At 38.1% G+C, this 17674-nt stretch overlaps 1 protein-coding gene across 3 annotated transcripts in view; it reads left to right on the top strand.

Annotated features, from left to right (window-relative positions):
* The first annotated feature begins 2850 nt into the window (after nt 1-2850).
* Nucleotides 2851-17674, top strand: part of SAMD13 (sterile alpha motif domain containing 13) — a 58570-nt gene continuing 43746 nt past the window's right edge. The window contains exons 1-2 of one of the 3 annotated variants that reach the window (XM_030823451.1): nt 2851-2913; nt 7571-7655. In XM_030823451.1, coding sequence (XP_030679311.1) covers nt 2904-2913; nt 7571-7655 — 95 coding nt within the window. In that variant the 5' untranslated portion in view covers nt 2851-2903. Of the gene's footprint in view, nt 2914-5966; nt 6163-7020; nt 7061-7570; nt 7656-17674 lie in introns of those variants that run through there. The other 2 variants (XM_003260260.1, XM_003260259.1) reach the window with 2 other exon arrangements.

Here is a 17674-nt window from a genome sequence, read left to right as displayed (position 1 = left end):
CTGAACAGGTGCATTGTCAATGAGCACTAATATTTTGAAAGGAATCTTTTTTTGTGAGCAGTAGTTCTCAACAGTAGGCTTAAAATTTTCAGAAAATCATGTTGTAAACAGATATGCTGTCACCCAGGCCTTTTTGTCTCATCTATAAAGCACAAGTAAAGTCAATTTAGCATAATTCTTGAGGGCCCTAGAATTTTCATAATGGTAAATGAAAATTGGCTTCAACTTAAGATCACTGGGTGCATTAGCCCCTAATAAGCCTGTCCTTTGAAGCTTTGAAGTCAGGCTTTGACTTTTCTCTGGCTAGAAAAGTCTTACATGGCATCTTCTTCCAATAGAAGGCTATTAAGTCTACATTGATAAACTGCTGATTATTGTAGCCACCTCCATCTACCTTTGCTAGATCTTCTGGATAATGTGTTACAGCTTCTCCATCAGCACTTGCTTCTTCACTTTGTACTTCATTGTTATGCTTCTTCTCTTCAGCCTCGTTTAAGAAACCAAACTCTGCTAGCTTCAAACTTTTCTACAGTTTCCTTACCTCTCCACCCTTGAGTTAGGGCCTTGCTCTGGATTAGGCTTTGGCTTAAAGGAATGTTGGGGCTGGTTTGATCCTCTATGCAGACCGCTAAAACTTTCTCCATATCAGGAATAAGACTGTTTCACTTTCTTATCATTCAGGTATGCACTAGAATAGCACTTTTAATTTCAAGAAATTTTGTTTGCATTCACAATTTGGCTGTTTGGCACAAGACGCCTTACTTTGGCTTATCTGGATTTCTGACACGCCTTCCTCACTAAGTTTATCATTTCTAGCTTTTGATTTGAAGTGAGAGAAGCATGACTCTTCCTTTCACTTGAACACTCAGAGGCCATTGTAAGGATATTAATTGGCCGAATTTCAATATTGTGTCTCAGGGAATAGGGAGGACCAGGAGAGGGAGAGAGGAGGGGAACAGCTGGTAGGTGGAGCAGTCAGAACACACACAACATTTATAGATTAATGGGCATGGTCTGTGGCACCCTAAAACAATTACAATCGTAACATCAAAGATCAATGATCACAGATCACACCAGATACAATAAAAATGAAAAACTTTAAAATATTATGAGAATGCCCAAAATGTGACACAGAGACATGAAGTGAGCACATACTGCTGGAAAAATTGCACTAATAGACTTGTTCAACACAGGGTTGCCAAAAACTGTCAATTTGTAAAATAAACAACAACAACAACAAAAATACACTGTCTGTGAACTGCAATAAAGCAAAGCACAATAAAATGAGGAAAGCCAGTGGTCATCTTCCTCCAAAACCTGTTTTTCCATCAGTTGTATCTATTTATGAGAATGACAACATCATCTACTTAATCTAGAAATAATAACCAATTTGATTCTTCTTCTTCCCCACATCCAATTGATTGTACTCTGTTTTCCCTATCTCATATGGCAACATAGTTGCCTTTCTGTCAGTGTAGTTCAAGCTGTCATTGCCAGTAGCTTAGAGTATTGCCACAGCCTCCTAACTGGTACTTCCACTCCAATTTATTTTTTGATACTAACACAAAGAGAATTTCTGCAGATAATAATAGTAGATAACATTAATCGCCTATCATATGCCCAGCACTATACTATGTGCTTCCTGTGTCTTTTTAATAGGCACAGCCACCTGATAAAGTCAGAACTTTTTTTTTTTTTTTAATTTTACAGATGAGGCAAAAGAGGTTTGGGGAGGTTAAAGAACTTACCTAAGGTCACAGAGATAGCTCAGAAGTGACAACACCAGGAATCCAAGGTTTATCTGGCTTCTAAAAACCCTGTTTGTTTTGCTTTCTTTGCTACTGGCCTGTTTGCAATCTTCAATGTCTATCCCTATCCCATCTGCCTTTTCCTTCTCCTTCTGTTCTTCCAACCCATGAGTCCTTCTTTTGGTTTCACTTATTTCCTTAAAGATTTACTTGTTAGTCATTTCAAGGAAGTCTGTCACAGCAGGCTCCTCTTCTTCTACTGTGTCCACATCTGTCCTGAGCCCGCTTTCTCTCCACTCCCTCTTCCCAGCTGCTAAGAGAGGCTGGAGAAAGAAATGAATAGACAGGATGGCTCCAACCTCTGCAGATGCAGATACACAAAACTCCCTGCATTGAGCTGAGATCGTGCTACTGCACTCCAGCCTGGGCAACAGAGCAAGACCCCGTCTCAAAAAACAAACAAACAAACAAAAAACTCCCTACATCTTTAGCTTTTCTCTGACTAACTCTCAGAGTTGCTTTACGGTTCTTATATGATGAATCAACCAAGTACAAAGTGCTTTGTAAAGAGAGCTATAAAGCACCCTGCATGTGTAAGGTGCAACTAACTACTCACCCTCCTTTTACATGCTCACGGCTTCGACTGAGTTATTCTGTGAGCAAGAATATTCTGTGTGCATCCAAGCAGAGAATGGCACATCTGTGTTCAAGGTGAAGGGAGAATAGAACCCTAAATAACATGAAGTTGGCCGGGAAAATCTCTACTTAACATTACTGCCAGAGTCCGGCTTAAAACTTCATTGGGGTTGTCATAAGCGAGTAAGACAGGAAGAAAATGGTATTAAACTAAAGAAACCTCACTTTAAAAATCTCTCTAGGAGGGTTCCCCTCCCCCCAGCTCCCTGGAAGTTTTAAGTTTTTGCAAACATCCTCCCTTGTCCTGCCCAGGTCTCGTCCCTTTTAGTTCTGGCCTTCTCCATTCCTGGGGGGCTCCGCCCCCGCCCCGCCCCTCCGACCTCCGCCCCGCCCCTCCGACCCCCGCCGACCCGCGGTGGACTACAACTCCCGGCGTGCCGCGCGCGTCCGGCCGGCTGCACCGGGGCTTGCGCGTGGCGGCCGCCGAGCTCCGCGCGGGGCAAACCTCCCGGCGCGGCCATGCGGGGAGGTAAGTGATCAACCTGTGCGGCCAGGGCGCGGGAAGGCGCCCGCCCTCTCCTCTCTCCAGGATGAAAGGAAACGAAGAATGCCGCAATGAAAACCGCTCTGCCCTCCCCAAAACACATTCTTGGCCGTGTGTCCAGTGCTCCTGCATCTCGTTGCACCCACGGACGTGGGCTCTCACCGTGGAGTGGAGTGGGGGCAGAAGCGTGCCCTGCCCCACGGAGAGCCCGGGCTCGCCTGGGGCTGCTGGCAGTGCTCGGGGAGCGGGACAGGGTGGTGGCACGACTCGGCGGGGTATCCCGCGAGCGCCACACGTCCACCCTCCACTTTCCAAAGACCGGCTTCCCCGGGGAGCCCCCACACTAAACGCCAGCGAACCGTCTCTCCGTGAAAGTCTTAGCCAGAAACTTTCCCCGCTCTGTCGCCAGTGCCACAGAGAGTCGTGTGACTCTGGGCCGGCGCTGCTGGTCCAAGAGGCAGCCTGGCGTCCTCTGCCTCTACCATCCCCTCTCCAGGCCAGTTCTCACTTGCCCCTGAGACGCCATTCCCGGCGCGGTGAGGTCGGCCCTGCCCTCGGGCGACTTCAGGCTGGCCGCACCGGGGGTCGGATCCCGGGAGGCAGGGCCGGCGGCTCCTTTGGGACGGCGCTGGCTCCCTAGGCGAGTCCTTTCTGCCTGGGGGATGAGTGCTGATCTAGAAAAGAAGCCTATCAAAGTCAACAGCTTCCCGCCCTTCCTAACCGCCTCCCCTCTCCCTATCTGAGCCCATTCCCAAGTGGGTCGACAGTTCTGCTCCAGAATACTGACACCAGAGTTATTTCAGCATATAATTTGGAGATTTCAGGATCTCCAAAGTTATTTCAGCATATCCCATAACGTGCTGGATCGGAAGGTCTTGTTTGGTTGCCTCCCTGCCTCACTCCCTCCCATACACCACATACACACACACCCCCACATACGTACCGCACCCACATACAAAGTACACCACATAGTGCACACATCACACACACATACTTTATGCTACACACTACACAGACAACTTTTTATCAGCAGAGGATTGATGTCAAACAGTTTGTTGGAGGGAGTGTGTGAGTACTAGTGTGTGTGTGTGTATATATATATATATATATATATATATATATTTATATTCACAAGTGTCAGTTTACTACCAAAGTTAGAAACTAGCTGGTAAGTGAAACCTCCTGTTGTCATAATTTAGAGTGTCTTTGTGGCTCACTTTTTATAAAACGGGATTAACTTCCTACAACACTTTCTGAAACTTTACTCTTGTGTAACAGGCAAACTTTTGATCACAGCAGGCCAGATGGGAGGGGATGTCTCTTTGTATATGTAGGAAGAGATGCTTGGAAAAACTTCACAGAATCCTTTCTCCTGTGGCTGTGTCTAAGGAAGAGCTGGGTGTAACTACAGTTTCTTTGCCTTTTCGCCCTCAAGAGTGGAGAGCTGAACATGCTTTTGTTCTGAGCAGCACTGTCAGGACAACCCCAGCTCCCCAGGACACAGAACTCCCAGTCCAACTGGCTTCCAATTTGCATTTACTGGGAGAATAGTTCAGGAATTTCAGATCAAGTCCGAAAGCATTATGGAATCGGTTACTGAAAGAGCTCTTTATCTCTGTAGGAGTCTATCATTTTGAGATCAGCACTGGTGAAAGATCCACATGCCTGACCCATGCTCAAAAAATAGTGCTCAAAAATATTTAATTGGCTCCTAGATTACTATTGTTTGCCTTTTCAAAGAAGCAATGGCAAATATTTGAAATCTTTCTTGGCAGTGATCTTCAAGGAAGTCGAAAATTTCTAATATAATTCCCGTAATAAGTAAAGGACAAATTTTTTGACCTTGAAATTCAGGTTCCAAATTTAGATCAAAGTTGATCTCCTAATGTCCTAAAAGATTATTTTTAAAAAGGGAGGCAGGCAGCTTTCTCCTTGGATTCTACCTGAATTCTACAGGATATTACAGCAACAGATAATTTTTTCCAGGATCTTTCTGGGGAACCTGTGTTCTGTGCCCTATCTTGAGTGGTTTTGTTGACCATCTTGACCTAAAAGTGTCCAAATGTTGATTGATGTTTATTTTAATGAAGAGGCAACCATGTATGTTTTCTGTGTATGTGCAGAACATTTTTGGGATGAGATTATTCTCCTGGAAAAGTGGTTTAAGCCAAGCAAGGGAACTGTGAGAATGACCAGGGTAACTTAAACAAAAGATCTTGCCCAGCATCTCTGCTCCACCTCCCAGTTTTCTGATTTGGTATTTAGGATGATGGTGGGAGAGACTATGAATTTTGGGGTGGGCATAATGTCTTTCTATTCATATGTAACTAATATAGTACCGGGTACTCATAGATTGTAAGTGTTGGTTAAATTTCTTGAATTATGCTTTTTGTGCAACTGGGATAAACAGTTAAAATTAAACCTCCCAGAACTAATTGTTTTCGTTTTGTAGAATAAGGTTTTGTTTGTTTCAGTTTGAATTTTTGCTGGCTTCATTTGGCAGGATAAATGCCAAAATAAAAGAATGTGGGCGTTTTCAGGAGATCTGGTCATCTATTTTTCATCCTCTCCGAATTATGTTCCTTCCTGCATAATGAAGTAAAAGGATTTGCTGCTGGGCAGTGCTTTCCTTATTCTCACAAAGAGATTACTTAAAAGCCAACCCTGGGAACTTTGTCCATGAATCTCTATTAGGAAAAAAAGAGTAACATGGGACTGCAGCTTCCGAGTGTTCTCTGGTTATAGCCCATAAGCACTGGGTTCTCACTCTTATTTTTCCCTCTGGGGAGAAAAAGAAATAGTTTGAAACATGACATTCATGCTCAGAACAACAGCTGAGACCTATCATGCAGCAACTATGAAGGGGAGGGAGAAAATAAGAAACTATTGAGACAGCTTGTTTTTCTTTGTACAAGACAGGTGCAGGGAGAATTCTGCAGGTTTTGGACTCCTGACTCATTTCTTGCACTAATTGTGCTGAAGGTAGTTAGCAAAAGTGAACAGGCACACTGTAGCTTTAAAAAGTCAGCCATGAACCAGAAGGCAGTTGGTGCAGCTTGTGTGTGATTCCTAACGTCATGTTGGCTGAGAGCCAGCCTGGTTTTATTTCACTGTGTCAAATTGTACCTCCTTATTGAATTCCTTTGCCAGCCTACTTTGTGAAAGAAAACATTGGGGTTTCTTTGGCTGTTCTTGATAAGCCTATAAAAAATGATATTTTTTAGTTGCTTATAGGTAGGTTTTCTTTTTACTCTTCCACAAAAAAGAAAATAATAGTAATAATAATAAGACAATGTAGTGTGGTGTTGCAGGGTATCATTGTGAGTGTTTTGTTTTGTTTTGTTTTGTTTTCTGAGATGCTTAGAAAATGGTGAATGTGTAACAATTTCCAACTGAAGTGAAATCATATTCTGTTAGCATGGAGCAGCAGCACTATCTTCCTGTCTACTCTCCAACGGTGTGTGAATGTATGCTAATATCTATCTCTATATATTAAATGTTGGATTTCTCTATCAATGATCTAAGTGGTTTGCAGCTGGAAGTTTGTGTGTATGTGTGTGTTTCAGGAGTGAAAATTATCCCACACTTACAGTGTTATTTGTTAATCATCTACTTCTCTAACAGTGATAAAATCTTGCGAATATACTAAATGATGCACTTGCCATGTCAGAGTAATCCCTAGAGAAGGAGTGCCGAAGTATAAAGTGATTTGAGTGGAAATGTATTTAATTTATGGCTTCAGCTGAATAAGAGCAAACACGTTTCGGGACTGTTTCTTCCTTTTTTTTTTTTTCTTAAAGCAGTTTTGTTCGTAGCTTTTTCATTTTGCTAATTGCATATTAATTGGGAAGGCTTTTAATTTTTCACAGCCCTCATCCTACTAAACAAAAAGACAGAGTGATGGATGCTACAATATCTCCTTAAATGTTTTGATGATTTTTCATAAATCTAATGAGCTGCCTACTGCCTACTCTTACACACACACACACACACACACACACACACACACACACACACCCCAGCACCACCTTTCTGTGCTAAGGGCTATCTGGCATTTTTTGTGAGCTTCCTGCTTTACCACAGCATGGCCATCTCACAGACGGGTTTTTGAGGCTTTCGTTGACAATGTGAGGTAGGGGAATACTTGCTGACAAAAGCTTTAAGTGTCCTTCTGCATTGCAATGAAAAAATCTAGGAGCAAGGGGGAGTGGACAAAAAAAAAAAAATACAATAAGAAAAAACAAATCACAGCCCATAATGGGAGGGGGGCAGGAAAAGGGGGATTGTTTTTCTCTACTTTGACTCATTTATGAGTTGCAGTGTCTTAAGTGAGAGCTAGGCACCCAGAAGAAGCTGTGCCAGTTCACACAGCACTTGTTTTCAACGAGGATTCAATTTCATTTGCAAATGCTTATTGTCAAGGCAGGGAGTGCCAGTACAGATGAAAGCACCCCAATCCGTCTCCTCCAGTTCTTTAGGTTTAATCACATCTCTCCAATCGCCGAGGGAACTGGAGATTTAAACAAACATACGTGAACTGGTGTGAAGCTGTAAAAGGGACCATTATGTTTCCGATTCAGAATATATATTCTTCTCTCACTTTCTAAGAATTAAACACAAGCTTTTCTCCCTTATTGATTAGTTGCTGAAGTAAAGGAACCCTGCAGCCTTCCCATGCTATCTGTTGACATGGAAAACAAGGAAAATGGCTCTGTCGGTGTAAAAAAGTAAGTGAAGCTGGCTTCTGAGTTCTGCTTCTGCAAACAACAGAGGGACTTGGTTTCTATTTTCGTACTTCTTGCTTATCTACTACAATACACAGTTTGGGGGTTGCCTTGGTTTGTCTACACTGGCCAGCAGCCTCCCTTCTCCCCCCTACCCCAGTTACCTTTTTCTGTATTCCATTTCTAAGACAGAGATGACTCAGACATCAAAATATATATGAAAGGTTTGTGTATCAGGCTTTGGAACAAGGAAGGTTGAGGATTTCAGCCCTGCATTCTGTATATTGAAACAAAAACTCCAAGCAGAGACTCTTCCATAGACAACACAGAATGGGGGCAGAAAATAGAGTTCGAATTTTTTTTTTTTTTAGATACAATCACCTCTAACGCTGAAAACTAAGAGCTACAGTGCAGGAAGGGAAAAAGCTTCAGTAAGAATATAGTTTAACAACTCCTCCGTCCTAATTTTATGAACTGTTTAATGAATGTGAAACATTTCAGTGCATACATGGTGTTTATTTTAATGTCTGTTCTCACATTTGAAGCTTGTGTTTATATGTGTTGTGTAAGAGTTATATACTTGATTCTTTTAAATGGGAGAATTCAATTGCATATATAACATAATATTTTGATATTTATGAGTATATGAAAAAATGTATATTCCCACTTAGGAGTTATAGCAAAGCAATAAGTACTTTGATTACAAGAAGAAAGTAAGTTCCAAGAGGGAGTTATCTGTTTCATTTCTTTCCATATCATTTAGTTTAAAATTGCCGTCAACTTGAGCTTTGGAGGAAACTAATTAAATATAATCCATAGAAGCTGTGATATCTAAATGAGGAAACAGTGTGCTATATGTTTATGAATAGAAGGTATATTTTGCTTCACAGCAGTTACATTAAAACTAACTTAATAAAATCTGTTTTCTAAAGTTCTCGGGTAATTTATATATCAGTGCCATACTGCCATGCTTGTTACCATCCCTAAAGTTTGGGGTAGGTAGGTGGAGGAGAAATGAAAGAAACAGATGCTGTTTTATGTGTGAGTTAGATCAGTGTTATCCAACAGTACTTTCAACAATGATGGAAATGTTCTGTATTTGTGCTGTCTAAAATGGTAGCCACTAGCCACATGTGGCTACTAAGAATATGAAATATGACTAGTATAAGTAAGAAACTGAACTTTTAATTTTACTTAATTGTAATTAGTTTTAAAATTAGCAGCTTTACTGAAGTATAATACTTGCATAATAAATTGCATGTGTGTAAAGTAAGTTTTGATATTTTTATCCCCTTTTGAAACTACTGCCACAATTAAGATAATGAATATTTCCATCACTTCCAAAATTTCCTTATGACCTTTTGTAATCTCTCCCTCCTGTCCTTTTCTGCCCCCATATCCCCTGGCAACCACTGTTATGCTGTCATTATAAATTAGTTTGCTTCTTCTAGAATTTTATATAAATGAATGTGTATACATCCCCCCCCACACACACACATACAGTTTCTGTCACTCAGCATAATTAATTTGGGATTTATCCATGTTATTGTGTATATCAATACATCATTACTTTTTAATTACTGAGTAATATTTCGTTGTTTGGATCTACAATAATTTGTTTACTACCATCCAAATGATGATAGACATTTGAATTGTTTGTATTTCTTAGGTATTATAAATAAAGCTGCTTTGATCGGTTGTGTACAGGTCTCTGTGTGGACATACGCTTTCATTTCTCTTTCATAATTACTTAGGAATGGAATTGGCTGGGCTCTATGGTGGGTGTCTGTTTAACTTGGTAAGAAACTGCCAAACTGTTTTCTAAACTGGTTGTCCCCTTTTCCTTCTCACTAGCAGTGTGTGGCGTGTTCCAGTTGTTCCACATGCCCATGAGCTTACTGTGATCAATCACTTTCACATTAGACATTAGATCAGGTGTTTTATGTTTTAATTTTTATTTCCCTAATGACTAATGATGTTGAGCATCTTCTCCTGGCTTATTTGCCATTCATGTATCTTCCTAGCTGAAGTATTGTTCAAATCTTTTGCCCATATTTGTATTGGGTTAGTTTTTTCATATTTATTGTATAGAGAGTTTTTATATATTGTGAATGTGTCCTTTATCATATATATTATTTGAAAATATTTTCTTTAAGTGTGTGACCTATCATTTCATTCTCTCCATAGCATCTTTCAAAGTATCAAAGTTTTTAAATTTTAATGAAGTCTAGTTTATCAATTTTTTTCTTTTATGGATGGTGCTTTTGGTGTCATATTTAAGAAATCTTGGCCTAATGCAAGGTTACAATTATTTTCTCCTATGTTTTCTTCTAGAAGTTTCACAATTTTAGGTTTCAGGGTTTAGGACTATGGTTTTTGAGTTAATTTTTGTTTGTGGTGTGAGATAAGGGTTTGAAGGGTTGAAGCGCTTTGTGTGGTGGTGGTAGTGGTGCTATGGATATCCAATCTTTCCACCTCTGTTCAGACACTTCTGCAATTTTGCTGAAAAATAATTGATCATATATGTGCAGGCTTATTTCTGGACTCTCTTCTATTCCATTGATCTTTTTGCAGATATTTATGCCAATACAACACTGTTTTGATAAATCTAACTTGAAATCAGGTAGTGTTAGCAATCCAACTTTGTTTTTTTCAAGGTGGTTTTGCCTCTGTACATTTCCGTATGAATTTTAGAATTAGCTTGTCAGTTTCCACCAAAGTTTTTTTGAAAATCTGTTGACATTTTGATTGGCATTGCATTGAATTATATATCAATTTGAAGAGAGTTGGTATTTTAACAATGTTGTGTCTTCCAACAAATGAACACAGTATTTTCCTCCATTTGCTTAGGTCTTCTTTAATTTCTCTCAGCAATGTCATGTAGTTTTCACTGTGAAGATCTTGCACCTTTTTGCCAGTTGCATCCCTAACATTTCATGTTTTTGATGCTATTTTAAGTGGTATTGCTTTTTTAATTTGAATTTTCAATTATCTTAACATATACAAATATAATTGATTTTTTATATTGGTCTTATATGCCACAACCTTACTAAACTCACTTATTACTTCTAGTAGCTTTTTAGTAGATTACACTACATTTTGTAACATAGACAATTATGTCTTGTGAATAAAGACAGTTTTACTTCTTCCTTCCCAATCTGAATGCCTTGTATTTATTTCTCCTTCTGTATTACGCTGGGTAGAACCTTCAGTGAAAAGTTGAAAAAAGTGGTGAGCTGGGTATGGTGGCTCACACCTGTAATCCCAGTACTTTGGGAGGCCAAAGTGGGCAGATCACTTGAGATCAGGAGTTCGAGACCAGTCTGGCCAACATGTGAAACCCCATCTCTACTAAAAATACCAAAAAAAAAAAAAAGAGAGAGAGAGAGAGAAAAATTAGCCGGGTGTGGTGGTACATGCCTGTAATCGCAGCTACTCAGGAGGCTGAGGCAGGAGAATCCCTTGAACTGGGGAAGCAGAGGTTGAAATGAGCCAAGATTGTGCCGCTGCACTCCAGCCTGGGTGACAGAGTGAGACTCCATCTCAAAATAATAATAATAATAATAAAATAAAATAAGAAAAAGTAAAGAAAAAAGTGAAAACAGGCATCCTTTTGTTCCTCATCTTTTTCATATCTATGTTATTCTGTATGTGTTTTTTTTTCTGTATGCTTTTAAGATATTCTCTTTATCATTGGTGTCTTAAGCAATTTGGTTATGAGACTTGGTGTGGTTTCCTTCATGTTTCTTGTGCTTTGTGTTTGTTTGGTTTCTAAGATCGGTGCCTGGGCCTAGTTTTCATCAAGTTTGGAAAATTGTCAGCCATTCGTTTTCAAATACTTTTGGTCTCTCTCTCTCTTTGTCTTTGGGGACTCCAATTTTATGTGGATTTGACCACTTGATATTGTCCCATAATTCATTGATGATTGGTTCATTTTAAAAGTATTTTCTCTGTGTTTCATTTTTGATAGCTTCTATTGCTTTGCATTCATGTTCACTAATCTTTTCTTCTAAAATGTTGAATCTGCTGTCAATTCCACCAATGCATTTTTCATTTCAGACAATGTAGCTTTCATCTCTAGCAGTTCAATGTGGATCTTTTTAAGAATATCTTTCATGGCATGACTTAACATATCCAGTCCTTCCTCTAGCTTCTTGAACATATAGAATATGGCCTTAATAACTCTCTCAATCTCCTTGTCCCACATTATTTGTATTATTTCTCAGTCAGTTTCAATTAACTGAATTTTCTTGGGGGGTCATATTTTTCTGCATCTTTGGATGCCTGGTAATTTTTGATTGAATGCTAGCCATTGTGAATTTTACCTTGTTGGGTGCTGGCTGTTTTTGTATTTCTGTAAATATGCTTGATCTTTGTCCTGGGATGCTATTAAGTCACTAGAAATAGTTTGATCCTTTTAAGTCTTGCCTTTAAGTTTTATTAGGAACACAGCCACATTTAGACTGAGGGTATTTTTTCCCCTTTTACTGTGATAAGACCCTTTTTTTATATTTTAAGACCCTTTTTTATGCTCCTGAACTGAGATTTTCATCTCTGGCAGGTGAAAAAGGCACTATATCCATCCCTGCATCATCTCCAAGACTCATTCCCTCTAAACCTTGAAGGTTTGTTCCCCTGCCTCAGGTAGTTTCCTCATATGCAGATGTTGATCAGGACTCTGCCAAACACTTGAAGGGAGCCCTCTGCAGACCTCCAGATTTCTCTTTTTTTGTAGCTCTCTCCTCTTCAGGACTGACCTTTGCACAGCCTAAAAACCTTCTTCAGGCAGTGAGTGGAATGGCTTACCCATCTCTCAAGGATTACTGTCCCAATGACCAATGTATTGTGTACCATTGCCTCATATATTTCATCTGTTTTTTTAATTATTGTTTTAGTTAGAAGAGTAAATATGGCCCCCATTACGCCACCTTGACTGGAAGTAGAAGTTCCATTTAATTTATATAGCCACAGGTTCCTAGTTGCTAGCACTGGACAGGGCAGAGTTAGATTATAATGCAGACTCCAGAAAGGGATAACACGTAGTCTTAAGGCTATGTTGTGGAGGGGGCTGCCCTATACATTGTAGGATGTTTCTCAGCATCCCCAGCTTCTACCAATGATATGCCAGCATTACCCCTCTCCAGCCTTGACAATCAAAAATGTCTCCAGACATTGCCAAATCTTCCCTGAGGGGAAAAATTTTCCTCGGTTGAGAACCACAGGCTAACTCTCACCTGAGTAATGTGTGACAGGGTTGCTTCTGGGCATCAGAAAGAAGTTTACATATTTGTACTGGTTATTTCTGCTTAAAACTCTTTAAAGATCATGGAATTTTAAATATTCCAATTTGAAGCTTCTGCTTTCTTTCTTTATATATCATAGAAGAGAAGAGCAGAGAAGAAGAGAGGTAAAATATTAACATTTTGGAGAATCTGGGCAAAAAGCATACGGGATTTTTGTACTATTCTTGCAACTTTTCTGTAAATCTGAAATTTTTTTAACTAAAAAAAAAGCCAGTTTATTAGTTGAGAAAGAAAATTTTTCTTCCTTTAGGAAAGAAGCAACACTCTTAACCCAAATTTGGAGATGGGGGGGAATTAAGCATGACATTGCAATGGCAAGTCTCAAGTTTAGAACACTTGGGTTTGACCTTGCTTTTGCTTCTTAAATAGTAGAATAATATTCAATAAATAAATCACTTAATTTCTCTCTGCCTCAGTTCTCTTGAATATAAAACAGAAATAGAGAGTTGTTGTGAGGAATCAAAAGGAAACGGTTATAAATTGCAGAGTGATACAGTAGTGATAAACTTTATATATTGCAAACTTTTTTTCAAGTAAGTAAACAGAAGCTCAGAGAAGTGAATATTTAAAAATGACGTGAGAAAATGGCAAACCTAAAGTTTGAACCCGGCTCTTCTGACTCCAAGATAACTCTTTTTTCTTCATACAGTTTTTGTTTTATAACTATCCTCACTCAGTCCCATAAACTGGAATGGGTTTGGTTTTAGGGAGTCTTGAGGCAGGCTTATTCCAAGGCTGGATCCTGGTTCTTGTGTCATTGCTGCAAGAGGAGGAAAAGGATAATTGAGATGCATATGTCAGGTCTTCTCATTTCAAACTTGTTGACCTAAATGACTATGATAAATGCTACCTTGAGAATTTTAAACAAACATCATGCTGGACTCCTCTCCTCAAATTCATTTATTCCTGCTAAAGTCTCCCAGCGTCGACCCACAAAATTCTTGGATCTCTAATGTGGGCCCTTGTTCAGATCTCTGTTATTCTGTATATTATGAGTCAATATGATTTTGGCATGACAATCACCAAGGCCTAGATTCTACTTGAACACATTCTGAAATAGAAGAGTAAGTGAATCTTATATTTAATTTTATATTCAGGGTCTTCAATAGTAATAAACAATAAATAAGTAAGAAAAGCACAAACAGAAAAATACCAAAGGAAAATGGCCAAAACATGAGCAAACATTTCACAGAAGAGGAAATATATATGGCCAATTAACATATGAAGAGATGTTTAGTACCATTAGTGACCAAGAAAATGCAAATTAAGATTATAATGACGTACCCATTCACTTGGCAAAAATTTTAAAACGCGGCAATTCTAATCATTAGTGAAGATATGGATAGGATACAATGCTAGTAGGAATATTAACTGATAGGGCAGCTTTGCAGAAGAGTTTGATATTTTTTCTAGTGTTAAACAATCGAATATTTTATAAATTAACAATTCAATTTCTGGATATATGTGTCAGTCAGTGCTGTCCAACAGAAATAAAATCTGAGCCGCATATGTAATTTTCAGTTTTCTAGTGGTCATATTTAAATAGGTAAAATAAATTTTAATAATATATTTTATTTAACTCATATCACTTTAACATGTAATCAACATGACATTATCAGTGAAATATTTTACATTTTTGTACTAAATTTCCTGAATCTGTTGTGTACTTTACATTTATAGTAGGGGGGTTCAAACTTTTGGCTTCTCTGGGCCACATTGGAAGAATTGTCTTTGGCCACAGATGAAATACACTACCACTAACAATAGCTGATGAGAAAAAAAAAAAAATCTCATAATGTTTTAAGAAAGTTTGCAAATTTGTGTTGGGCCACAGTCAAAGCCATCCTGGGCTGCATGGAACCCGTGGGCCACAGGTTGGAAAACTTGACTTATAGGATCTCTCATTTTGGACATAAAATTTTCATTGGACATATTTAATCTGCATTTGTATTTCCTAAAATCTACAGTTCAAAAGGTAGGATCACATACCCAAATAATTCCAAACATATTTAAAAGTTTTCCAATAACTGAATTATGTAAGAAATTATTTTCTTGTAATATTTACATCCACATTGACACAACTGATTTGTCTTGATTTGACTTGGAAGCAAAAGCATATTGATTTCAAAACTATGTCTGTTCAAGTTAAATCAATTTACTAACACATGTCAATATTACCAACATTGAATTCAAAGGGGTTTTGCATGAATTGATAAGCAACAATAAGCTTATCAATTTCAATAAATCTGCAAATTTTCTTGAAGTTTATTCATGTTAGAAAACGTATGAAATTATTATTGTACATTGTGTTGCACTCTGAAAAGTTGCAATTTTAGCCTAAAATTTTGTTCCTCTTTAGCTAGGTCACAAGTCAGCTTTTCGTTTCCTTGGAACTTCAAATTTAGCTGTTTCATATGCAGTGTGATATCAAAGTTACTCAGTCGTTTTTGTCTTTAATTTTTGAATATTTGGCCAGGCACAGTGGCCCATGCCTGTAATCCCAGCACTATGGGAGGCTGAGGCAGGCAGATCATTTGAGGTCAGGAGTTCGAGACCAGGCTGGCCAACACAGTGAAATCCCATCTCTACTAAAGATACAAAAATTAGCCAGGCATGGTGGTGGGCACCTGCAATCCCAGCTACTTGGGAGGCTGAGGCAGGAGAATCGCTTGAACCCAGGAGGCAGAGGTTACGTTGAGCTGAGATCGTGCCACTGCACTCCAGCCTGGGCAACAGAGTGAGACTGTCTAAAAAAAAAAAAGAAAAGAAAAGAAAAAGAAAAAAATTAATATTTGACAAGCATTCCTTCTGTTTCAGTAAAATCTTGAATTGAACAGTGCAGCAAATCTTTGTAAATCTTTTCCATTACTTAATCAACAAGCATTGGCAAAGAACACAGATTATTACATTCATTGTCTTCTATTTCTTTTAACAGTTCCATTAACTGGGATTGATCCATAGCATTTGCAAATATATGCTGAACAATTCAACAGTAGTATCTGTAACACTTTTCAAGAGTCTGCTTCAGAAAATGGAACATAGATACCATACAGTGGAATGAAGCAGTAAGAAAACACTGGTCTTTGTTTTAAAATTGCAATAAATTCCAATTCTTAAAATTCAGATCTTTTTAAAAACTAGCATTGCTGAAGCACCATCCATCTGGATAGAATTTAATTTTTGTATATCTAGCTAAAATTCTTTGACAGAGATAAAAGATTCGAAAATATCTAAACCATGAATTTAGTTTTTCAAGTTGTAAATAGACATTTCTTTATAAAATAGGAAGTCTTTTGAGATACAACATACCTTAAGTATTAATTAGGCAGTGTCTTTATGTTGTACTTTCATCTAAAACTAAAGTTTTAATGGCTTTTTACATTTTGAATCAGTTGGTCTTAGGTTTTGTTAGAAAGACCTTGTATTCTTCAGGCAATTGTTTGGTGGCTTGATAGGAAAATCTTTTACTTTTTGTCACATACCTCTCTAGTCTTTTCTGATAATATTCTAGCAAAACTTCTATAAGTGAAATAACCATATGTCCATTGAAAAATTGGTTTTTTGTCTATGTAAAGATCCAAGCCATTTATAGCTAAACAAAGTTATAAGCTCAGATTCTGTTTTAAATCATGTTATCTTTACCTTTTTTTACACAGCAAACAGCATTTTTTTCTCTCGCTATGTTCTAACAAATTGCAATTTCTATTCATCATGAAATTTCCAACATACCTTCTTTCAGTCCCTTTTTTCTTTATTGTGTGTTACTAGTTTCTGCATCTCCTCTCAATTCTGCTTTCTTTTTAGATTTTAAAATTTTCCGTGCTTATTTTTAACTAAAAATATTTAATTATATAATAATTAAGATAATAACAAAAATGTCAATTTAATTACCAATTACAATATACAAAGGGATCCTCATAACTCCTGCTGTCCATAAGCATTCAACAAACACATTACAGTGTTACCTGGGTGAATAGGAAAAAATTAATTTGAACTGAATCAATCTCTGACACCAGTCAAACAGGGGATGTACTACCAGAGAGGACACATGCACCTGCCGTGAGAACTTCAACAATAGTACCCTATAGGATGGAACAGTTTAAGTAAAATGTAGACAAAACAAAACAATGGAATTGTGTTTAACATAAACATATTTTGTACCACTTCAAGTTTTTACATTTAAACTAAATTAAATTTAAAACTTAGTTCCTCAATCAAACTTTAAATGCTCAGTAGCCACATGGCACTAGCTGCTCTACCATATTGAAAAGCACAGGTATAAACCCAAAACAAATTCTTGCATCAGGGGAAAGGTTATATGAACATGAGATTGAGGGTGATGATTAACTCAGGTGGGGAGAGTATGAATGGGGAGCTCTGACTCATATAGATAGACATGATTATTATTAAGATTCCAGATTTTATTTTGCCTAGTAGGTTCATGAGTATTTATTTCATTATTAAAAATAGCTACGTAAATAACTAAGATGGAGCCATCTGAATAGTTGAGATATCCTTTTTGACAGTTTTTGTACACATACTCTGTGTATCCACATGTATACATAATAACACAAGAATATATACATATATTCACATGCACTAAATAATGTACACATATATGGGAGCATACACAAAAATGTATACATATATTCAAAACACACAAATAAGCTTTTATTGAACAAATGGGATCATAGTATTCTCTTTTTTGTGGATTTCAGT

Source organism: Nomascus leucogenys, chromosome 12 (assembly GCF_006542625.1).
Source record: "Nomascus leucogenys isolate Asia chromosome 12, Asia_NLE_v1, whole genome shotgun sequence".
Taxonomy (NCBI): Eukaryota; Metazoa; Chordata; class Mammalia; order Primates; family Hylobatidae; genus Nomascus; species Nomascus leucogenys.
Note: the sequence above shows the minus strand (reverse complement) of the source record. Positions and strands in the feature narration are given on the sequence as shown.